At 38.1% G+C, this 25,633-nt stretch overlaps 2 protein-coding genes across 7 annotated transcripts; both read right to left on the minus strand.

The window, feature by feature from the left end:
* Nucleotides 1-17: 17 nt before the first annotated feature.
* On the minus strand, nt 18-17,779 carry LOC122565627 (A disintegrin and metalloproteinase with thrombospondin motifs 3-like). Of its 3 annotated transcripts, none has more exons than XM_043721793.1 (16): nt 17,568-17,779; nt 15,102-17,488; nt 11,895-12,170; nt 10,864-10,988; nt 10,312-10,404; nt 9,457-9,692; nt 8,137-8,289; nt 7,954-8,067; nt 7,757-7,889; nt 7,078-7,247; nt 6,436-6,754; nt 4,542-4,674; nt 3,657-3,922; nt 3,068-3,333; nt 2,586-2,841; nt 18-1,906 (listed from the first exon to the last, which is right to left on the minus strand). In XM_043721793.1, exons 2-16 carry the CDS (start codon nt 15,661-15,663, stop codon nt 1,592-1,594), a joined length of 3,417 nt encoding a protein of 1,138 aa, XP_043577728.1. In that variant the 5' UTR covers nt 15,664-17,488; nt 17,568-17,779; the 3' UTR covers nt 18-1,591. The 3 variants fall into 3 exon arrangements, with proteins under 3 accessions (XP_043577728.1, XP_043577729.1, XP_043577730.1); XM_043721794.1 differs by having other exon boundaries at nt 15,102-16,467; nt 17,242-17,779; XM_043721795.1 differs by having other exon boundaries at nt 20-1,906; nt 6,436-6,739; nt 15,102-17,777.
* Nucleotides 17,780-18,085: 306 nt separating this feature from the next.
* LOC122565768 lies at nt 18,086-25,335 on the minus strand. Of its 4 annotated transcripts, none has more exons than XM_043722082.1 (5): nt 24,100-25,335; nt 22,040-22,464; nt 21,690-21,856; nt 19,293-20,756; nt 18,086-19,165 (listed from the first exon to the last, which is right to left on the minus strand). In XM_043722082.1, exons 2-4 carry the CDS (start codon nt 22,137-22,139, stop codon nt 20,487-20,489), a joined length of 537 nt encoding a protein of 178 aa, XP_043578017.1. In that variant the 5' UTR covers nt 22,140-22,464; nt 24,100-25,335; the 3' UTR covers nt 18,086-19,165; nt 19,293-20,486. The 4 variants fall into 4 exon arrangements, with proteins under 4 accessions (XP_043578017.1, XP_043578016.1, XP_043578019.1 ...); XM_043722081.1 differs by having other exon boundaries at nt 22,618-25,335; XM_043722084.1 differs by lacking the exon at nt 22,040-22,464 and having other exon boundaries at nt 24,100-24,846.
* Between the last annotated feature and the right edge of the window lie 298 nt (nt 25,336-25,633).

A 25,633-nucleotide genomic window follows, 5' to 3' on the forward strand; every position in this document is an offset into this window, starting at 1 on the left:
TTTTTTCTATTTTACACGAAAGTTAATAAATTATTTGAATATATATACATATATAATTCACATGTAAAAAATTTCTTTGTTCAGGGAGCACTCAAAATAAAATTGAGTTGATGTAATATAAAACATGCACATACATAGTTTTAGAGTTTTTATATTGTATAATTTGTATTTTCTACATTCAGAATAATATTTTATAATAATTTAACCATGAAATCAGAATTTATTAATGACTTGTATACGGAGTACATAACACATCTTTTACTGCAACTCTAAAAGTTTATTACATATGAAATGTTTATTAAACATTAAGTATGAAATTGTTTTATTTAATGCTACGACCTGTCTATTCAGTGTGTCATAAAATTACCTACGAAAATCCTCATGTTTTAGTACCCTTGGGACGTACAGTGTTAATACACATATATGTGTATATGTCTCATTTTTATTAGTGTACTATCAATTTTGATTTTTTATTAAAATTTTTTTCCACATTATAACTCGAATTATCATTTTTAACTGTATATATCATTTTGTGATATTTCTGACATTTATTAAGAACTGAAGTTTAAACATATTAACAACTTAAAATCAATAACTTAAGCAACGAGGATTTACATTGTTCATATTTTCAAATTGCAAATGTTTTAAGAAGCTATATTATTTTAGATAATACATTAAGCTAAATTATTAAATAAACGATTATAGATAAATATTAAACAAATTTTCGTGAATATTTTCTTACATCACTGTTTATATATTCTACAAGATATATATATATATATTATATATATATTATAAATAAATATTAATATCCTAATAGAAGATTACACCAGATATAATCTCCTAAAGATATGTATCGAAATACAATAATTACCGAAGGTATAAAACCATCTTTTCAAAAATTAAATTTTGGTTTTTATAATTATAGCACATATGTATGTGATACAATTTTATGTATACCACAATTTTTACTGAATTAGGAGGGCAAGGCTGATATTTAACGTTTAATGTAACGTTTAATGGCAGAATTATTAGCTACAGGATTCATCAACACTTTGTATTTTCCTAAAGAATTCATACCTTAGTCTCTTAAAGATATTGAATTGTAGCGACCAAAATTTATCCATAATCAGAATCATTTTGTCAAATCCTTTATACTTTAAAATAAAAATAAATTATCTTTAAATATATAATATAAAATATATCATAAAAATAATACGTATATCGACATATCCTAGTATCTAGAACATACTGATTCTACTTCTATTTGTTTTCTGACAGTAATAATAGTAATCATTTTTCTGTCGAAGTAAGTACGAGAAGTGCAGAATCGAAAATTTAATTAAAGAAAAAATGGTTTCATATTTACGATTCTTATAATACACTAACGGACGTAACGCAACACAAATATAAAGTTTCTTAGAAACTTGTTAGAAATTTTACACGGTATAAGTACAATTTGTTCTATGTTTTTAACAGCTTTCAATGCCAATTTTCGTTGCTTCGTTTATTACGCCTTTCTACGAATTCAATTTATCACAAATAGCAATAAACGTGTCAAACGTTTCATTTCGAACTTTTTAAATGCAATTTAAGTTTGCAGTATACGGTGCTTCCGATCGAAAGAGTTGGACAGATCCAAGGTTTCGTTCCTTTCACAAGAGCGACAGCATTTTCGTTTAAATGCCGGCACGTCGCAGTAACGTTTCAAACTTGGTATAGAGCAAAATCGATTCTTGTCTCTCCAGCAACGGGATGGAAATTCGATGGCCCTGGTCACGTGCTCCGTACAAGAACGTATTTCCGTCTTTACGGTTGGCCCGTCGCACCTGTAAAACGATTCGTTCTCCGGAGGAATGCAACGGCCTATTCGCGACTGTATACCCTTTCCGTTGTTCTTCGAGCACTGTAAAAAGAAAATATGATGCTCGAATACTGTTCGAAATTTCAAATATTCTAAAATAAATTCTTTTCTTTTTATCGATCGTTGACAATCGCATCTTTCGCTATAATTGGCCGCTATAGCGCGTTATCAGTACACTGCGGATTTCTACGCTCATATAGAAAATTAAAAATTGCCAAAATGCTGAAGATTCACATGATACGAGAAAATATGTAAAATATCCAAAGTACAACAGCTGTCTGTAACACTTGCTAAGTAAAACAATTATCTACCGAGCTTCTACCTTTTACATTATCTTCTCGAAAATATGAATTTGCATAAAAATCCGCAGTCTAATTATTAATAGACATATTTGATTGGCAGATATTTCTGTAAATACATATAATCTACAAAATGTGAAACTTAGTATATTGTTTTATCTATCATCTTTTTGTATCTTTAAATATTCTACATACTTTTCAGATCGCAAGTTGAGCTTTGTATTCCTTCTTAACTACGGAATTTACTTTAAACGTATTAACAAATGTTCATGAGGAATTGATTTCAATTTCTATGTCAATGAACCATTTCCTTATTGTTCCTGTCTAGCGCTATAAACTCTACAACTGTTGCATCCTTTTTCTTTCAACATCCTCTTAATACTATCTACCTTGAAAGTAGATATCAGACTGTAATTTCTCACCGAGGACCAATTCGTAAATATCCAATGTCCAGGACACGGTATCCTATTGCATTCTCTGCTACTCGTAGGCATAGGGCTGGTTTCGCATATCGATGGCTGTACCATCGTTCGATACACTTCCAATTCGTTGTTTCTATTTACCTCTGTACCATTAAACTCCGAACGAACGCAGTAAAGTTGTCGTAATTGCATACCAAACCTTCCACACGTAGTTGAACAAGCTTCCCACGGACCTGGTAGCCATTTGAAAGTACAACTGTAATAAATCAGACAAATTGCTGGTCAACTTTTTGCCCGCACGTATCATCGCGTGTACTTTCATCAATAATTTTGAATTTCATACGTATGACAAACATAGAAACGTGTGTTAGCGTGAATAAAATAACAAAGTGCCGATATAAATAAATATAAAGCTCATCTTTTTCTTCTCCCTCCAACAAACTACAAACCTACTCTACAAACTGTATATATATACATGATACCTAAAGACGTTGCACTTCTCTATCTCTTGAATCGGTTTGGTTGTCAGTGGACATTTTCTTCGCGACACTATTCTTCCGGTTTCCTCGTCTTTGCAGACTATCATCTTCTGACGCGTTCCACCGCCACAGCTGGCCGAGCAGAAGCTCCAACCTCCGAATAGCCATACGTATCTATCCTTTGCATTCCTCTCATCGCGATTTAGGGAATATTCCAAGGAAACTGAAGTCGAGATTCCTCGTTGTAGTACGTTTCTCGGCACCACCACCTACAAGAAGTAAAATCGTCGATGTCGTTAAAGCCTGAGGAGTCAATGTACGTTCGGATACGAATCGAATAATCGAATATATTGTAATTATGGATCGTGGATTTGTCACGTAAACTATTTCATATCTTTGTTTGCGTGGAAATTATGTAATTTTTCTTCATGCTCTATATCATACTATAATATTGCATATAGGTTTATCTCTCGCGATATAAATATTATTAAGGATTGCTGGATTTTGGATATTTTACTTTTCCTGTGTATTGTGGTAATCGGTGAAGAAAGTTTGATTCGCGAGAATGGAACATTAAAAGTTTATCTCTTACCAAAACCACGACATCCTCGAACGCAGTACCATCTGCCTGTATAAAATACGTGTTATTACCGCGTCTCTGAACGCGAAAAGCGGCACCTTGTACGATCGTTAAATCTCGTTTACGAGACGCCAGATTCTCCTGCACGTTGCGTCTTCTCCTACCGTCTCCTATCACGATCGTTAAATCATCCGATTGGAAAAGTCGAGAGCCAGCCATCGAGATGTTCATGTTCAAATTGTGAGCGTCGCGTGGTATCACAGCGACGCGTGTCACCTCTGAAAGAATTACGAAGCGGATAGGGATTAATCGTAGTAATAAAAAGATGTAATAACAAACAAATTATTGATCGTAGAATCGACAGAAAACTATCCTGCCCCGTAACAATCTTTTAGAACGTTCGCGGATATTAAACGGATTTGTAGATATTATTTTTCTAAATTTCTATTTTTCCCATTCAATCGGATTTCCCTAAACGAAACGAAAGACCACGTTCCTAACGCGTTTGACTTTTACTTAAAAAATTTCCTCGTGAGCCGAGCAAATATCAAAAGCTGTCGTCGAAATTCGTATTTCAAGGATCATTGTGTACCATGTTCAAACAATAATCAAGTGCTGATAAATATACGCGATAAGTTGATACGGAGGTTGCTTGACGATTAATTGACTCGTCTCGCTCTTGCACGTCAGAGGATTTAAATCAAAAACGAAGACGCGCAGGAGTTTCGTTCCTCCGGGCGAATTGAACTAGCAACTAATCGCTCCGCTCTCGCCGTTCCTCTCCTTTTAAACTAATTAAGGACGTTGCATCCCTCTCCTGCTTGCTCGACTGTCCGACTTTGACGGAAACTTCATCGCCACTTGCAACAACTCAATTTGAACGGTGACTGGACTGACCTCGTCGAAGCTTCCGGTGAAACTTGTTGACGATATTCTCGCAGCTCGAATTGTCACCATCGCACACTCCACACGTGTCCAACGCTTTCTTCGACCCTAACACACGGTCGCATCCCATCCGATGGCACTCACCCTGCCGAAGAAATTTCATTTTTCATCAGTAACAATTAGAACAAGGAGGAACTTCGACACGCGGGTCGATCCAGGAAACAGCGACGAGTCGCGTTTTCTCTTTCGTTGAAGTCAGAGAAAGACAGAGAGAAACGTGTTCGCGTCTCTTCTGCAAGTGCAGTTTCTTCTTCGATATGTACGAACATTTCTCGTTATTCATTGTTTTTCACGAGCGCTTACCACAGGCAAATATCGATCGTTTGGAATAAAATTCATTCGTTCGAAGATTCGATTTAGACGACTGAAATGGTCGAGCCGGTAGAAAAGGGAAAATATACCGTCGTGTCGAGTCGAACCCGGATCTTTCGCTGAAATCGAGTGCCAAGTAGCGCAGATGTGATTCGACTGTGCGTATCAAGTTGTGTCGAAAGTTTCTTTCGTTTTACGATTTCTTCTTTCATATTGGTTTATAGAATTACGTATCCAACGTGAATATTGTATCAAATCGATACGTATGAATTATATATGCATATTTGTCGTATCGCTACAAAGTGGATCGTACATAGTTCGATAGAATAATATAAAACGACGAACGTTGCGCGTCTGTTATTTCCTTGTAAAACGAAGAAAGCTTTTCGGACAGCTGGATACATCAAACGAGAAAGTTGTATGCGCATTGAGACGATGGTTGTTAAATACCAAAGGTCGTGTTTGTTGAAACCATCGTTTTACCGAATAAAGGCCTGTTCGAATCAAGGCGGTAGCATCGAAGGTGGATTTTTATCCCCTCAAAGTTAAAACAGTTGTCGTGAAACACGTGGCAAATGCGAACGGTAATACGGATAAACCGTAAATATTAATAGTCGATCGTTGAATTTCTCGCCTGGTTTTCAGCAAATCGTGTTGCTGCTACGCGAATATAATTCTTGATGCGTTTTGACGATCTGTATGTTTGAACACGTTGAAGGATACGGGGATTTACATAATTGAAATACCGAGCATGCTGAGCTGATCCTCGCTGCATGGAAGCACACTTCGCGTCTACGTATTACAAACATTTTCGAAGCACGAACCTTCAACATTGCAGGATATACTTAAACTCCTTGATACAGCTTAGTTTCTGCGATAGAGTGTGCTATTCCGTCGCTGGAAAAATTACTTTGTATCTTTATCGACAGTTTTGACAGCAGTGGATTATTCTCAAGTACGTTCGTCCATGCGAAGATATCACAAACATGTGGAACTCCTCTAACGTACAAGTTTGTAGAATAACGCGCAATGCGTCGAATAATAGGCGTGTGGGAAGCGCAAGGAGATACTGTTCATTTTAATTGTTACCTTGTACGATCAAAGCGATAGGAAAAAAGGGAAGGATATCATAGGTCTGACAAAGGACAATTTGTCGTTCGTCGTGGAGAAAAGCTCTCGTGAAATTGCCTGATTATTAGCGTTAATATGTCATATTATATCTGCTATTAATTGTTATACGATTATTATACGTAATGATAATTGTTATCCTCTATGAAGCAGAAAGGAGCAGACCGTATTTGTTGTTCAAAATCTGCAATCAAGGAAATCGTAGATTCAGCAGAAAAAGAAGAAGAAACACGTAAAGAAATCTGACAATGAACGATTCGTATTCAAATGGAAGCAACAGATGCAGAGATAGAATACCATGTCCGAATATTCGAGTAACTGTACGTAAACTGTTTGCACTCCGACAAGTTCCGACAAATTGAGTTTTACTGTACTTTCAATCTTGTTATGGAGCGTTTCACTTTACCTGTATACATATATTCGTGGATCCGTAGGAGCATGGCGTGCCATCGATCAAGTGCTTCCTGGTGTGAAATATTTCGCCTGTCTCTTTGCTTTTGCAGATCAATCGACATCTCAAATTCTCCTGATCGGACACGTACGGCAGCCAGGTCACGTCGTTGTTGGATCGAACTCTTTCCAGATATAAAATATTACCGAGTTTGGTACACTGTTGAGCTCTGAGGTCGACGGGAGTTAAACACTTCGGTAGGTCGCAAAGTCTGCAATCATCGCTGGGACCTGAACAATATTTCCCGCCGTAAGCAGGCCTTTGAACAAGAAAGCTGCCTTCAATAGTCGAGACACGAACGTTTTCTACAATATTCGTTTCAAAATTCTTCCCTTCGCTCCGATAAAATACCGAGACATTCTCGCCGTCGTTTTATCTTGCGTTTCAGTCTTTCTTTGAATCGAATTTTAATCATTTTTGTAAAGATTCTGTTTGTAGCGTACCATCGAAATAGCACATTCATTGTTAAAAAAGCGAGCGATTATTCGTTAGGGAAATAACAAATAATTAACGTGTTTCTCATTTGCTACTGAATTTTGAAACGATTCGAGAGAACTTGAATTACAAGCGTCGCTATTAGGTAATCCGAATACTAACAAAGGTTTATTGCATTTTCGCGTTCGACACTGCACTCCTACTCCGCAAGTCCTCGAACATTTCTCCCAGCCGCTCCAAGCGCTCCAACCTCCGTCTCTCGGTTTATTTAGTATTATACCAAAATCGAAGCTCTTTCTATTCGTCGACTGACATCGACCGTTTATACACCACTGAAATATTTATACTGTACTGTATATAACGTATATTGATACATGATAACATACTAATCGTGTCTACTATGGTAGGTTACTTATTCGCTACTAACTATCGTAATTAATTAAAAAAAATCGTTTCCTTGCGAGATAACTCTTTAACGCGTCCGCAGTGAGAGGTGCAACGAAGAATCCATCGCAACAGATATTTCTGATTAATGCGACAGTGATAAACGTGTTGATTAAACCGTGCTAATCGTTCATTTCGCTTTCGTTATATTTATCATTTATCAGTAGACTGCAGAGATGTACGCAAATTCGTATCTCTATGAATATGACTTAAAAAGTGGACTCTAGATAAACGATTGTTCCATTATTGTTTCATACATTTTTCCACGTTATTTCGCCATCCTGTGCATCTTCTCGTCTGCAAATCTTTCTTATAAATCTAAAACGTATACACGTAAGACGTATAAACGTAAAATTCCGCGGTCCAATTATTAGTAACTAAGCTGCAGTCGATTTACCTTCGAATTACCGCATAGGGTGCCCTCCAGAGGCGGTCCCTTCTTAGTCTTGCACGTTTCAGACACGTTACTGTTACCGCACCACAGACGAGAACACGGTTCCGCCACATCGAAGGTCTTGCAGTGCTCGTAACTAAATTCGATGGAAAACTCGTTATCGAAACACCGAGCAACGATAATTCGCGTATGAAACGTACCCTTCTCCGAATTCCATGCGACACTGCTCGTCCATCGTAAACGTCTCGCGAATGGTGTCTCTCAGTTGCGAGAGGCCATCGTGCTTCGGCTTATTCGACAAACAGGACCACCGTCTGCAAGTACCTATTTTAGGAGTATGTGATTCTAAGAAGAATATTCTTGTGTAGAGCGAGCATCCTTACCTCACTCTACGATGGAACTCCTTTTTTGAGCATGCGGACCAATAAAAATGATGAAACGTGGCAGCGACCATCGGTGCCATTACGCTTCCTCGAGATCCCTCTTCCTTGCATGCGTTTCCGGTCGTTTCGTCTCCGTCGTGAGTCAAACCTAGACTACGGGAAACACGTTTGTGTCGTTGTCGAAGCGGACAAAGAAATAATCTTGTTGGCGTTTGTCGGAGATTACGCAAGAGCGGTTCTCTTGGTAGTTTTGTGCGAAAAAAACCGTCACGAAGCATTCGTTGTCCTCGTTATCTCGTTTTCAAGCACTTTCGATCGCTTCTTTCTTTTTCGCGCGATCAACTTTGTACGTTTCTTACGCGGAACAACGCAAGTTACATCGACCAACGCGCAAAGAAACGCGATTCTGTTCGAAAGAAACGTTGTTCACCTTCGTACGTTCTCTGCGCGTTCATTTGCAAAAGAAAAAAGAAAGAAGAAAAACTAGTAACATGGAAACCTCCTCGCTCTGGAAAGGTTTTTTCATACGGTAAGCGATTTTCTAATATTTCGAGATTACAAAGTTGGATGCTTCTTTCTCTTTGGTTCCTTTAATTTCCTGTTTCGTCATTCGTATCACGCTATTTACTTTCTATTTGAATGCGAAAAATACGAGCATGCCGTGTATGGCATCTATGCGACAGCTAATGGAACCTTATAATATTATTTTCTATGAGGACGGTCGAGTTGCGAGCCACGGTTTCTTTTGCAAAATCAACACTCGCGACGAGTACCGTACCATGCGATAAAAAGAAATTTGATGTTGAGAAACAGGGTCAAGGTCAACTTTGCATTCCACTTTTTTTTAACAGATCTTCGTCGATCCCGAGGTGTAGAATTCCTCTATACTGTGATTTTCCTACAATTTTTCTACATCCTCTGTGTAGCGAATAAGTGTAATCGCAATAAGAACGTGCTAATGCTAAATATAAATATAGTATCGCCTTTGTCTCCAAAAGTAAACGTCATTTTTTGGAGACAAAAGCGAGGAACGAAACAAGAGGATCTAGAAGTAATTTATGTTACAAATAGATGGGAATTGCAAAGCTGCAAGAACGCGCATAATACGCAGAAATCTATATAGCAGATACAAAGTACAGTACTCGTTGCAATATTCGGTTAAGATAATAGGTTCTTCTATGCAGATTTCATTTTTGAAATTATCCTCGTAAAAATACGTATTTGCATAAATACACGCAGTACACGGTCTGTGCGTAAATACCCAGGCCAGTTATAAATATTTCAGTTTGCCAACGATATCCCAACATGTGGGACACTCACATGTGTGCTACTTCGTGAGCGATGATAAAGGCGCTGGTCAAGCCTTCATCTCGATTTAACGCGCACGATCTCGCGGGATCGCATACTCCTGACACAGGTGCGTAACCGGAAGGACCTCCTATATCTAACCGCGTCAACCATACTGCAACATCGTGATTTACGTCCTTCGAGGACAGCATCTTTCTGTTCCATTTGTTCACGTTCTCGAGAGATCGTCTGGCATCGCCACGGCGGACCTACGACAACGTTTAATATTTTCTTAATAAAAACTAGTAAATATTTATTATTATATCATGTATTATATATTATATATAAATATTTGTCAATGATGATAAATATATATGTGCAAGCAATCGTGTTGTTGATAGTAAACAAATGTAACTTGTAACGCTATTAGTGTTTTAATCTTTCTGAAAAATGTTGAAAGTTCACGGCAGCGCAACTTTTTAAATCGAAACATTTGATAAAGTTGACAAGAGGGTGGATTCAATACCAATGATATTATCGTAGGTCTATAACATTAAATTAAGATTCTTAAGGGATGAAAAACGGTTAATAGTCGATTGTACAGATATTTTGGATACACGATAAATGCGATGTTTGTTAATAATTCGTAAAAATTGTTTATTTGGAAATTTGTTTCCAAGGGATCGTTCACGGTTGTCCAATTTAACGAAATGGAACTCGTCGCGTTTTATCGACCTAAAACGTCATGCGCAGATATTTTGACCTATATAATTTAGATACTATACTATGTACAGATAAGTGGAAAATAAAGTAATTGACACTCGTATATGCATATCTCAGATAGTTACTACTTTATTCAAATGATTTAATTTAATGGAAATCGCTTACCATACCGTCTCGTTTTTCCGCGTATAAAATCATTCGTACGATCACTAGAATCATGTTGGATTCGAGCGACGGGTCCATGTAAATTGCACTGACCTAGGATTAAAATACGTACGAAAATGTAACAGGCGTTGAAACAGTATTACACACTTGCAAATAAATTATTGTTCAAAACTCTCGTAAATACAGTGTATCTTATATAATTTTCCTATTTTTATTCGTTATATTTATCATAGGAAATGTACGTTGTTAATCTCAACAACAATGGAAAATCAATTACTGAATCGTTGAAATTAATCGATTACAAAATTCCATTAGGATAAATTATTCGCTAAACTTTTTAAAAAATACATGTACGCTTTAAATATTGCAAACGGAAAATGCAGAGCTTCTATCCGAGTACACGATCGAGATGTTTGAAAGTAAGTAGCGTACCTTAAAAATACAAAGATACGCATAACTCTGCCCTATGTTTTCCAGTTGCTTGCGTACATATGTACGAGAAGGTATTCTATGTCTAAGTATAGTAGCAGAATTACGTTCGATATTACTTACGATGTTTAAAAGAGCCAAGATATATTGCTGTACTCGAATTCCATGAAAATCTACCACGGAATAATCAGCAGCTATTCCAAGCTCTAGCCATCGTGGCGGCGAATCTTTAGCTGCTGGTCTTTTCCCTAGAAATGTACCAATCGATTTATGTCCGACGAAATTAGAAAATCTATTCGACTCGTTGATAGCTTAAACGCACGACTATTAAAAGTACGTATAGAGCAGATTAGCATGTACGAGCAAGTATCTGTGGAATAATTGTTTCAAAAGTATATATGGCGGCACTCGACAGCACAAATACCGCCACTTGACACTAACTACCAACGGACGACGGCAGCGCAGTGGTTAGCGCCTTAGGTTACGAACGTTCGGAACCCGGAATCTCGAATCCCGGCGACCGAAGCCCGATTTTTCTTCCACGATTCTTAAATAGGAAGAAAATACAGCAGTACCCCAGCAGCGACATCTTCAGCCAGCAGCGCTACTATTATCACGGACAACATAACCACCTCATATAATTTCAAAAATATCAATTCGGTATCACCGTGAATTTCATCCTGCACATTTCTTTAAAATTCTTGACAAATTTTGGTAAATGTATTTCTCGAGTAAATTTTTTTATTTTTTACTTTTTACAGTAAATTAGGCAAGATAGATAAAGGTTCGTGCAATGGATAATATACATGTATGTAATGCCTGAGAGTTATACGATAGACATTGATAGACAGAGAATAATAAAATAAATTATAAATAGTGAAATATAGATGGACGTGTGGAAGATTAAGCGAGAGTGGAACGCAATAGGGAGAATAATTGTAAACCTAGTTCCTTTTAAGGTTAAAGATAAGCTATTCTCGTATTATAAGCTGTTATTATTACTTTTGTACACGGTAGATTGGAATATCATTTTAATTTCTTTCTTTCAGTAATATTCGATGTTTCGTTAATTTATTAACTACGATATATTATGCGTGGTAAGTAGAAAGGCAACGATTGTACAAGAATAGCATTTGAAAAAATATTTGCCTTACTTGATAATCTGTTCCTTTGCCATTTAGGACCAGAAAAGTATCCAATTTCCTCGGAATTTACGTCGATCGATAATTCTTCCACTATCGTATCGTTGTATTCTGTGGGAACATCGTCTTTTTCATCGTACAGAATCAATTTCTCAGCTTCTGGGTATTCCACGTCGAAGACGTCACCGGAAAGATTATAAAATCCTTGAACATCGTGGCTGAAGGAATCGCGTTTGCTTCGCTTCGATTTTCTCTTACTTTCTTTAACTTCAAATTTATTCGATTTCCCTGTAACCGAATTATCAACGGTTTACCACGTTTGCCTGTTTTATCCTCCCTCCAGCTACAGCATATTTCTCAAGACTCGTCGCTATTCTCGTTACGGATAAAATGAAAAAATAGATGCAAAATTTCTGAAATTGTAAATACGACGATACTGGAACGTATCAACAGCATACGGTGCCACAAAATTCTGACAAGTCAATGTTCGAGTCACTAGTTTGTTGAATTTACACCACGTTTACAACACGTGATTAAACGTATTACGCTTTAATAGAAAATTGAATTTCCCAGCGGGGAAAATGGAATTTTACAGTAATTAAACTATTGCGTTTTTGTAAAAAATTCCATTGTTTTCCTTTCCCCGCGAAAATGCAATTTTACGACGGGCATTTCAGACAAATATTCCTCGGTATTGTAAAGCAGCCAGCTTTCCATCCGTGAAAAAGAATGCTATCTATAAAAGTGTCAATGGAAATTGATCAAAGTAACGTGAAACAAACTCGTTTAAACGGCAAAGTAAATAGACCAATTGCTTTTAACAAAACCCGTATTGTTACCCTTAACCGTTTTACTTTTAAATATCAATCGATGCTGTTTCTCATTAAAATTTCGATTTAAATCGAACGGGAAATACAGCGTAACACTTGGAATTTTCTATCGTTTCTCAACCATACTTCGAACATTTACGTCGCATTTTTCAATTCATGCGATCGCGACGTCAGATTGTTCGATTTAGATAGAAAGACGTTTCACAGTTTTCGACGCGGGGAATTTAATTAAGAGAAGAAATAATTTGTTTATAAACTGCCAGTTACGTGCCTTGAATTTCCGATATATGCAATAAATTTCATTGCGACTTGACCTAAGTGGGTCATAAAGTTGCAACCGTGTAAACTGTGCCACGTAATTCTATTGCATTCAATTTTCCACGTTTCCAACGATTTATCAAATTAGAATTTATCCGCGCATCGTGCAAAACTTTCCATAAAAATTGATTAATAAGCGCAGATAATTAGCTCCTCGTATTCGTAAGACAGATTTTTAATCTGTAAACAATTAGTCATGGAAACGATACTACGATGGATTTTCAATTTAGCAAAATTTGTTTCCATTTGATATCGACATTTAGATTGTATTTCCTTTGTGAGAAATTAATTATATAATTAAATAAATTTATTATCCGAACCGATATTAAGATACAGTTCGAATATACTCGATAAATTTTCAGACTCGATTTTCCGCGAAGCTAAGTCGAAAATGAAAACGTTTTATCCTATACTTTTTCTTCATTTTTCCACAAGGATTCGCGTTGTTCTCGCTTTTAGACGTTGTTCGGTTGCATCCTGTATATACGGGGTGTCCCAAATTTAAACCGCCAAACTGTAAGGGGTTGATTTACAGGCAAGAAGAAGAAGAAAGAAGAACTTTATATAATGTTCGTCAACGGACGTTTCTTTACAGAGTTACAAACGCATATCGTTCGTACGAAACAGGTAACGATGCGTTTTCCATCGCAGCATGCAAAGGTTCGCTGTATTATCGTGTCAGCACAGTTGCATGTTTTTTTATCATGCGACAACAAGCCCGTGCCGTTAATAGCAACAATAATGATACAATAAAAAATGATTACCTAGTATCTTTGATTGGTCGTTGGAGAACATTGTCCGTGTGCTGGGATAGAAGCCTGACATCGACCAACGATGGAGTTAATACGATCTCGCACACGCAGTTCCTGACAATTCGATCGAGTTCCAAGAACCGCATTCTTTTTACTCGTTGCGCCAGTTGTTCACGCGAACTCGCATCTCCAGAATGAAACTTCCGTTTTACAGTTGTAAAACCATAAATACAGAAAAGAAAACGCAGTTCTTGAAACTCTGACGAAACGCTGATAATACGGTCAATTGTCGCGTGCCGTGGAATGGAAAATTTGTCGTTACTTGTTTCACACATACGATATTTGTTTGTAACTCCGGAAAAACGCGTTTATCGACCAGCTTCGCGCGACATATTTTTCGGTAAATATTTACAAAGCAGACAATTTCGCTGTATCCAACGGCTTTGAAATATGTTTGCCAAGGCCAATATTCCGAACAACATTTTCCTGTAATACGCGTTACCGTCGCTCTGCTTTAGTTTCCGCGATATTCGCAGGAATTTCTGTCTCGACGACAGCGATGATTTCGATGATCGAGTAGTTTCGCTTTTCTCGATATCACGGCTGAAGCTTTTCCTACCTCGAGTAACGACGACGCAACGCAAAGCTTCGTATGAATCGTATCTATTCTGTTATTTGATACGTGAATTTAATTCACGGTAGCCTCATTCATTTTTCTTCCCTGTACGAGTTGAAAATGATTATCGGAAATGCGTTAGGTCGGCATATATAAATGTACGGATACCAATGTTCGAGACGTTCGTCCATGTGAGAATGAAGCGTAATCGTAACGTAAATCGAAGCGAAGACTTGTGCGAATGTCACGGAAAACAAAGTCGAACGACGGTAACACGTACAGGAAACGTTTGTTCACAATGACTTTGACTTTGACGATATATTTCAAATTGAAATCAGCTAATGGACGTTCGCTTTGTAAATGATTATCTCTTTTTTTTCCTTTTTGCCTGCAGATTAAGCCCTCCCTGTTTGGCAGTTTAAATTTGTCACACCCTGTATGCATTTGTAATTTTTACACGCATATACGTATTCGTTTGTACTACGATTACTGTCACACTCTATATATGGTATTATCGTATCGACGCTATCAGTTCTTACAGTATCACGATCAGAGTCGAGTTCAGAATAGAAGAACCAATTAACGACGGATCACAAAGTAAGAAGCTTATAATATAATCGGCAAGGAAAATCGATCAACCAACCACCTATACCCAATCGTCTAACGAAAGATGAAAAGCCATCGCGATAACGATCCTTCTCACCTGCAGGATTTTCCGGATTCACAGACACGAAGCTCGAATTATCCCTGATCGACCACCACCTTTCGTTTTTCGGCTGAAACATCACATGCTGGCCATTCGTCAGTGGCTGAACGAAGAACGATCTCTGCCCGATCAACATCAAAGCGTACACTTCCTCTTCGCATATCGTCACGACGACGAAGGAACTCGCGTCTCCTTCCAAGCTGCCTTGTCGAAGATCGCAGTTTGCTTTGGCGTTACGTCGCTCGGAATTGGTTTTACCCTGGCGCACCCAATTTACAGTGAAATTCGACGACAGTATCAATCGATCGTTGGCCATGGTTCTTAAGGTCCAGTTGCTTATCTCGAGGAACACCGGCTCTTGCTGGAGATACTCGCGCCAAGTTTCTCGGTCTTCTTGGGTCGATCTTCTGTTCCGCGCGCTCTCATTCGGGATCACTCGAGGGTAAACGATCTCGTACTCCTGCAAGCTTTGCAGAAAGTCGCTCATTCGCGACTTAGTAGCGATCGTGCCGAGCAGCCACGTGGCGAGGAGAAAACTGGGAAGTTTCGATTGCGTCATGTCTGGCGCGCTTTGATCGAAATTTCAATAGGATTTTCTGGCTGCCCGAAACTCGCCAGGCATGCTCGTTCACTCGCAGACGTAGTTATCGCGATGAAAGCAGCTAGTTCGCAGCGCCGATATTCTCATTTCATTTCGCCGTTTCGAATTCGCCGATTCGTAACGCGTTCGAAACACCGTGTCATATAGACGCGGATGTGACGATACTCTCGCGATCTAACATTTTCAATGTCTCACGCTTTATCACGTAGCTCGCGTGGAAGTAATACGAAGGCGAATCGTTGCTTTTAATACACAGGGTGTTGTTTAATCGATCGTATAATGGAGAAAGGAACGATTCTATGGTACGCCAGAGATAAAATGAAATCATAGAATACAATGGTTTTGTAGGTAGTGCTTTATCGCAAAGATTAACCGTGAATATTTGCTCGACGTACTTATACCAGATTGATATAGAGCGACGAGTTTCGAACGACGGATCTTTTTCAATTTCCTTCGATCGTCGTCTCTAGGCGCACGAAACTGCCTCGTTGAATTCGAACGTTCCTCTATTTCCTTCGACGTCTTTCAATTTCTTCTTTTTTCAATCGTCATTCGCGTTCTCAAAGCTGCCATCGAACAGAATTCTTCGAACGACTTCCAATTCCTTTCGATCTCATTCGATTCGTCCAACCGTTTAGCTTTACGAGACTGTTTCGCTAAACTCCCTTTTCCACTGTACTTGCGTATCGTAACAAACTCGTCGGCGGTAACTCGCGTCGATTAACGATTCACCACCAGTAAAGTAACCGGGAATGCAGCAAACTAGTAGTCGGTAGAACGAAGCGGAACGTAAGTGGAGCGAGCGATAAGAGTGATCGCGACAATCGCACGCCTCGCCGTGCGATTCCCACGCGAACGAATCATCAAATTCGAGCCAAAGATTCTCACTAACTCGAAGATTCGCGCCAATATTTTTCACGCGCGCGTTGCAGAAATTCAGACGACTTTCGCGAAAAGGACGGAAGGATAAGACGATCGATCGGATCTCGGGTCGATCGCGATATCCTGGACGGAACGTTTCGACGAAAAAGTGAAGCGACGAAGGAGCGTCGTGCAGCAACTGGCGGCCAATTTATTCACCACATGCCGTAGGAATTTAATTTTCTTTCGCGCAAGGACGATCCACCATCGGAGAAAGTAGAATATAATTAATTTCGATCTCGTGTCGATCGCGACGTTCCGGATGGAACGTTTCGCCGAAGAGGTGGAGTAAACGCGACGAAGGAGCGTCGTGCAGCAATCGGCGGCCAATTTTTCCACCACGTGCCACGTGGAAATTTAAACGTTTCCCATGAAAATGATGCACCATCGGTGAAAGTGAGATACGATAATTAATTGGACGTCGAGTCGAACGCGCGATATTCCGGACGAAATGTTTCGATGGAAAAAGTGGAGTAAACGCGACGAACGAGCTTCGTGCTGCGACTGGCAGCCACATGGACGGAAGAACGCTGCTGGAAACGCACGCGAGTGCAGCGGCGAATTGTGCGTAAGAGTAAGCGCGAACGCGAGACTGGAAAAAGCACCAGCGCTTACCGCCCACTGAAGTTCTAATAATGGCAGCTTTATGTGCAATCACCGAGAAACGAGGATGCTGGCGAACGCATTGTTCGACCCCGACCGAGACGATTTAACAAGGGCCGAGGATTTCATCTTGAACGTTGCTCTCGCCCCCACCAGAATTCTTCGCTTTCCCTTGAACCGCGAACTCGAGAATATCGTATTCAGTAAGGCGATGAATCTAATGAACGGGAATTAAATCTGTTCCGACAGCTTCCTTTGCCTGGATGGAAGAATAAGTACGAGAGATAAATTATGTCAGATAATGCACAGTGACTGGCAGAAAAGTCGTATCTACTTACGTATATGAATTCTAACTAAAATTTACATTAAACGTTCTTTTGCCTATTACACAGCTTTTTCTATTCTACGTCACGTTTACTCGTCTCGTCGATTGTAATTCAGTTTTATAAAATTACAGCTTTCTTTTTTTACAGCGCCGATTTTTTCGTCAAATTTTCTTCAGGGCTTTCGATATTTGCGATGCTCAGTGCGTGGTGGCTGTGCAGCTGCAGCTAACGATATCTTATATATCAGTATCTTTTATAATCTTATACAGTGGCTGTGAAAAGGTATTTATATGTATTAGGTTGTCCCAAGAGTTTCTTTCGTTTTATAAGGAAATAATGGATGCACAACGTTTTGTGTTTTATTATTATTATTATTATAATTATTATTATTGAATTCTGCATGAATAAAATGAAATGGATTCTATTACTACAAAATAGATCATACATAATTCAATAAAATAATATGATACAAAAAATGTACATTTATTATTTCCTTACAAAACGAAAGAAACTTTTGCTTAGATTCTGCTTCGCTTAAAAAGATTCACATGTACCGATATGAAAATTATTGGAAGATATTCTAGAAACTTGCAAGAGTATTCCAGAATTTTTTAGCACACTTTTTGAAACACGAGAACGTAAACAGAAATTGCATGATCCTAAACGATCCAGCGTGTAAATGTCAGTAAAGGTAAGGTTGTTGCAGACGGAGGACGATTAATACGCTTTCAATTAATATAATTGATTAGCATACGAATGCTGGGATAAACACAATAGTAGAAACAATATAGAAATACTTTTTGTAGCCACTGTAAGTAGCTCTTGGGTACAGTATTGTTCAAAAGTAGACAGACGCTTGATTACTCTTGGCAAAATGTACTTTACTTGCAAGATTACGCGTGAACGGACTGCAAAATTTCATAACAGTAAAACGTAAAACGGACAACAGACCTTACGTTTTGTAAAATGGTTAATCGAAATTAGGAGATAAAGAATTTCAGACAAGTAAGAGTAAAAAAGAGGAGAAAGATGGTTGATATTAAGAGGAACATTTGTGATTTTCTTATCCATTGATAAATTGTTGTTTGAATAATTGCCTCTTGGAACAAAAAATATTTCTTTCCATCTTATTTACGTTTCACACGACCAGATGAATGGCAACGAACGAGATGCAAAATGAGAGATGCTTAGCATCGAGGCATCACGTGTGGGCGATAGATTAGTATGTCTCTTCAGAAAGAAATTACATTACGCTTAACGACGATCGTTATTCTTTCTTAGAATGGTTTTATTTCCTCTTAACAAGGCGATGTCGTCTCTCGTTTTCTACGAAAAAAAAAAAAACAAATTCCATTCTTTGCCTTAGTTTTCATTACACGCCAACGCACGATAAATCTCATATTCCTTTATTCACGGTTGTGGAAATTTAATTGAGACTGATTTGTAGAAACAAATATGTGTTTTCCATTGGAACAAGACCCTAAATCCCGTTAGAACCTTCCAGAAATTCAAGAACTTTGCAATCTTCCGTTTGGCGAGACGGCGGATCGACGTTCAACCGAAGTTCTCTTGACTTCTGCGAAAACGATAACACGCAGATTTCCAGGATGCTGTTGGAAGAACAGAAAGCGCGAGTATAAGCTGAATGCTTTCATTTAGGCAGTGTAACTACGTTAATTGGTTACAGCTGTAAACGCGCTGGTATAAGTTATATAGTTTAAGCGATTTAGTAGATACCTGATCTCACGTTTCCCTGTTTCCAGCGAAATTTTAGTATTATAAGCGGAATGCGGATGTTTGTGCGTCTGAGAGAAATGTGGATGTGCAAAAACGTCCAGGCTGTACACTGTTGTTCACGAGTATCGAAAAATATGCCGATCATTAAAATTGTTCGCTTCCTGCAAAATAATCAAAATAATTGGAAATCAATCGGAGGATGCTTAAAAATTAAAGTAAAATAAAAAGGAAGTTAAGGTATAATTAACAAAAGAATATTGTACGAAGATCGTACGAAGGAATTTAAATAAAAGTTGTGTGCAATTTTCCAATGTTACGTGTCCAAGAGAAAATTCCCATTCCATTAGGTTTTCCCGAAAGTTTCTTTCGTTTTATAAGGAAGTGATCGATGCACAACATTTTTTGCTTTACATTATGATCTATTGTGTTCTATTGGTAGAAAACGGATCACAGAAAATTCAATCAAATAACATAAAAGAAAAAATGTTGTGCATCTATTATTTTCTTATAAAACAGACGGAGACTTTTGGGACAACTTAATATGTTTCTTATTAACATTCTTGGGAATGAAATAGAGGATAATGGAAAGATGGATATCGATGAACAGTATTTATTATTATATCGAGATTAATCAGTTCTTTTTTTTTTTTAGAAAAGCTTGTTACTTTATACAATTTATTGGTAGTGTATTGCTATAACAATTTTTCTAAAATTTACAATTAAAATTACATTGGTTCGTTGAACGATCGAGTAATAACTTAGCAGTGTTTTAAATTTCATTCTCGTAGATTTGATTGTATTTGTTATTATTATAATTATGAGCATCGTATTCTTAAGAACATCCCCTTTTTATATCATCAATTGTTCTTTGATTTATCGACAGTAGAACAAGAACATCATTATTAGTTTCTTATTTCTGAGCTTCGTATTATCGATATCGTCGTAATTTTATTGACTTATTAATCAATATTTATCGTAATATTATTATGAGACACGTAACGAATGAAACTCCATGTACATATTTACAAAATGAAAACAGCATTTTCATTAGTAATGCGATTAAATCTTATGTGTCGTGTTGTGGTGTAATGTTACAGTGTATGTTACAATGTATGTATAAACGCGCTAATGAAATCAATTATTCTCATCGGCGACTAAAATGATTCATGATCGAGTGTTATTTCGTCTGCAATGTCAGGACGGATGCATGATAATTGTTAACGTAATTTGTAACACTAAGGCTAGAAACAGATCGATCCCCCTTATCGTCAGGTCGTTCGCAGCACCGGTACCGATATTGCAAAACGATTTCTCGCAGCAAGTGGTGCAAGCGGAGAGTTTCGTTCGTTCACCGACCACTATACATCCGGAGTCGCATTTGTTAGTACACTTTCTCTCCACCGACCAAGTTTGCGGACTAGACGTTGAATCCTCCGTGCTGGTAGTGTAAGAAAATCGCTTTACCTGAAGAGAAAGAAGCAAACGTGAAAGGAATATTTGCAGATTTTAAACTTTCACGATGTTCGTTGTATGACATGTCATAGCGGATCGCAAGAAACACTGGTACGCTAAAATATAGTATTTTCTCTAATTTTGCCCGAGTACGAGCTCACTTTGGGCGGCGTTAAACGACGAACTTGATACTATCGCGCGAAAAGAGAGAAACGAAGACCGAAAAGAAAAGATGAGAAAGAATTGTACATGGACGTAGATACTAAAATTAATCCGAATATTTGCAACAATTCCTTGTTTTACTCCATACGACGTTTCACATTGGAACTTGTAACGAACACGAGTGAGCGTGAACGTAACATATTTTTAGTCAAGGGAATATCAATTTTCAAAGGCAAGAAATGTCACGGTAATATTTTCCGGAATATCTCGTACCATTTCCAGAGAATACGACTCGTTCGTTGTCAATTCGGCCGGCTAATATCGATTACAGGTTTCGTAAAATTTTTGCCATGTGTGTGCAAACTGTACGATTATGCCATATCCAATATCATTGTCGATTACCAATAAATAAGAAGAACAAATAAAAAAATTGCATTTGCATATTCCCTCAAATGTATACACCATGTACATAATTTTCTATGAAGCAGAAACAATTTCGATAAAGAACGTGATTATTATGCAAGTGAATTAATCGACTATATTGAACATTTCCAACCACTAAAATTGCGTTACGTACGAAATGAAACTGTGGCTCTATCTTGAACAGTCTTCTCTCGCTCTCGCGTTGACGATAACTAATATCGCTTCTAGCTAGCTGTTTGCTGCATTCTGTTTGCTTTAAAAGCACGCGATCGAAGCAAAATATCAAACATCTGTTGAAACACGCGCGCGCCCTGTGTATAATCAACAAGCGTTTGAATCGCTGTTATCATTTGTCATTACCATACAGGTCCTTTTGTCACCAGTGCACTTGTGCCCGAAAGTGCTGAAGTTTCCGGTCAGATTGGCGCATCTCTCTCCATCTTCCATCGTATCACACTGATGACACCATAAATCGTTTGCTCGTTCCGATGCTGCGTGAGTTCGATGTTCCGTAGTTAACAGTTGCCCTGATCATCGAACACAATCAACCGACAAATACGTATTAATTAATAGAAATCGTGATTCATGCTAGATTTTTAAAGATTATTAAAATCGAGCTAGTAATCGGACAAGTAAGAAGTTCGGCAAATCGTTGTCTACTTTTTGATGCTTCGCGTCTTTCTTTCTTTCATTTTTTAGAAATTTCTTACTCTTTGTCGATGTTAATGTTTCGATTCTTCTACTTCTTCCTTTTTTTTCCTTTTTCAAACAAATGTGTCGTGCTTTCGTTAACGTCAGATTTTTGTACATTTTTGTAAAAACAAATAGATATCAGTCTTGACATTTAACAGATACATCGGCAATATGCGCAAGATGAAATTTAGTCGCGTTCGTTGACGGGATCGCTAGGAAGATTCTGGAAAGGGATATCATCGAGGAAATCGTCTAATAAGGTGAAACATCGGTTTAGGTTTCTTATTTACAAGGGAATTCTTCGGATGTTTAGCTTTTTCGTGCCTATGTAAATTCCTTTTTGTGTCGTATAGCGTTTCTAACGATATTTTGCCAAATTTTCCTGCTGTCCTTGTGACACGTCCCACGGTAAGACTTGGCAAGCAAAATATCGTAAACGTATCTGGAAATTACGAAAAATTTAATTCAATTTATTTCAATTAAACGTATTCCGAGAACATTCAACGATTTCAGTTTAAGGCATTATTAATGCTTATCCGGACTACCTTTGACAGGTAATCAACGAAACCATACACAGGTGCTTAAAAATACCTACAGTTATAGACGATATTTCCATGTTCGGAAAAACGCTTCCACACGCGTTTCACCAATCGTACCGATCCCCTAGACTTTCAGCTTCTTAACAGATTGGATCATCTCCGAAGACTAAACAGACGGTGTACGACTACGTTTGCATCTATACGACAATTGGATCTACGCAAGACTACAGATTCGATATCCACAACATATTCCATGTATATTTCATGAAGTTCAAAATTCTACGTATACCGCACTGTTTTATTTCACATCTGGTTCCAATAGGATGAAATAGATTAAACGTAATCCAATAAAATAATATAAAACAAAAAATGTCGCGCATCTATTATTTCCTTATAAGATGAAAGACACTTTTGGGACGATCTAGCGTTAAAAATTCTCTGTGAAAATTGATTATAATATTCTTCCTGTTAAGAGAAAAAAAGAGAAACAGACGTATTCAGTATGAATTATTTATTTTATACGTAGGAAAGTAAAATATGTATGTGATAGTTTGTAATAATTCGTAGAAATATAGGCAAGAGGGTAAGTAAAAAAGAGTAGACTCGAAATGCGAATTCATCGAGAAGCTTATCACGAAAGAAAAATCGATTAAATCCACCGTGTACAATGATCGTTGTTTACACGATTCGTAACACAAATGGCTAACACCTACGAGTGAAGGCTTCAACAGGTGCACTTTCCTCTATACGTAGTCTACGTGTAGAGGAACATCTTCGCTATAAATAGACGAAACATCGTTCCTTCAGACATCTAGTGAAAACTCTCTCAACGAAACACGCTGCTAAAACGCAACTCGCTCGTGAAACAAGTAGGACAGTGTAACTGAAAGAAACCTCGAGAAAGAAAGAGAAAAGCAGGAAGAAACAGAAACTTCCATCTTCCATTACAGAAACACTCCTTGTTGAAAGAAAAATTCCTCAAATTAAAAATTCTCAAAGACGGAATACCGCCGTAGTCTATCCTGGAAAATTATCTTCCGTCTTAACCAGTTACCTACTTTTGACGAGTATACTCGTCGCGCGTAAAAAGCGGTTACAATTTTGCTGTCTAAACTGCAATTTTAGTGAAAAACCAAGATATATTCGTAAATTTGAAGACGTTTCGACTATTGGGGAGCCAGGACCAGGTAAAACGAGCAAATAAAGAGATACAAATAATTGTTATGAAAAAACTATAATACAGCGTGAACGAAGTAGTTGTTCTATCCTTTCTAACGCATCTTAGTCGCGTTAGTCGCAACGGCTAACTGGTCAACACACTGTCGAGACGATCAACTTTGGTATTCCGATCGTATCGACGTGAAAATCAGCGTGACGAATGAGTCGTAAGAATCGACGATTTCTTCTCTCGCGAACACCAAAGATGGGCAACGCGTATCGGCGAATTTCTAATTTCACAAAAGTATAATTTGATTCGTGGCGAAAAAAGAGGCGAAGGTTTAAGCAGCCAGACAAAGCGAGTAAAATGCGAGGCTTACCATTGACGCTTACGACGATGGAGATGGACGCGACGATCAGGAAGCACGTGACAGCGGCACATGTATCGGCCATGTTGACAACGTACAGCGCGTCAGATTCGAAAATAAATTCGGCTGTTTAAATTGCGATCGGCTGATGTTCCTGGCGCATTGATCGCATCCTCGTGTATCGCCGCGAGCGCGTTGCAGCGCGAAACGAGTGGATTTGGGCACAATAGACAGCCATATTGAGAATAGCCGGAGTCTGCGCTGGATGGGTAGTACGCACAGCTGCTCTAGAAACCTCGAAGCTCAAGGAAAATCAATATCCATGACAGCCGGAAGGTCCTGTTCGTTCAGCGGGAACGTTTGACGTCAAAGTTTCTGCGCATCCGCGTCACATCCAGGAAAAAGAAAATTCACCGTCACTGAATCAATGATTTGTCGACACCGCAACTAAAATTCGACTTACAATTGCTCGAGAGCGAAAATAGTCCGACACTCGTCGCAAAAACATCTTTCGTTTCGTGCCTTCTTTGGAACGGAATAACTCGTCTCGGACTGTGGACCGAACGATTTGAATTTTGCTCGACGAGTTGAGAAGAAATCTTCTAAATGTGTTATTTAAATCTTCGTTACAGGGCCGGCTAAAAAAGTTGTGAAAAGCTACCTTTACTTTCTTCTTCGCGAGTCAGACTAATTGTACTTCTTTCAACATTTCTTTACACGTCGCCTATTGTTGATCTTTCCAATTCTTTTAACTCGTGAAAAAAAAAACGAGTCGTTTGGCCCAATTTTCAAAAAGTTATTCTGTTTTAAAGAACGCACGAACGCCTCCTATACCCTCCCTGTGTGCCCCTTACACGTGACTTTTCGCAATTTTGTTCGTTTTTATAACGAGACACGACCATTCTGACCACATTGGTACAATTTGAAATCACCTTGAAAGTGCATATATAAAAAAAATAGAAGACAGTCGTTGCGAATATTTGGGGAAAAAAATAGTACATAGTATGGATAGGTATCTTAAGCGTACAACAAATGTCAAAAATTGTCCCATTGAATATCGGGACGTATCGATACAACGGATAATTGACTGTTTAATTAATTTCGTGAAATTAATTTCCTCCGCGAGATACACCATAAAGAGCCATCTTCGACATGTTATAGACGTTAAAGACTGTCCCATTGAATATTGAGATGCATCGATGTGATGGACAATCGACTGTTTAATTACTTTTGGAATCTCTGCGAAATATACACTCGCACTAAATATCTTGTACGCGCGTTTTCAGATTTCTTTCCGATACAAATATAATATAAAATACGATATAATATGTAATATAAAATTTACCAATGCCAAATTACAGCGCCAATGAAATTTCAAAGTATTTCGTACAACATACACACACACACGCGATATATTTATAAAGAAGCGCGTATCAGCGTTGGAATAATTTCATGAGCAACGGTACACGGTAAATGTAATTTGCGAACGACCTCTTTATCAAATATCGATAAACGCGATCGATATGAGAGGGATCGGCCCTTATGC

Source organism: Bombus pyrosoma, linkage group LG3 (genome assembly GCF_014825855.1).
Source record: "Bombus pyrosoma isolate SC7728 linkage group LG3, ASM1482585v1, whole genome shotgun sequence".
NCBI lineage: Eukaryota > Metazoa > Arthropoda > Insecta > Hymenoptera > Apidae > Bombus > Bombus pyrosoma.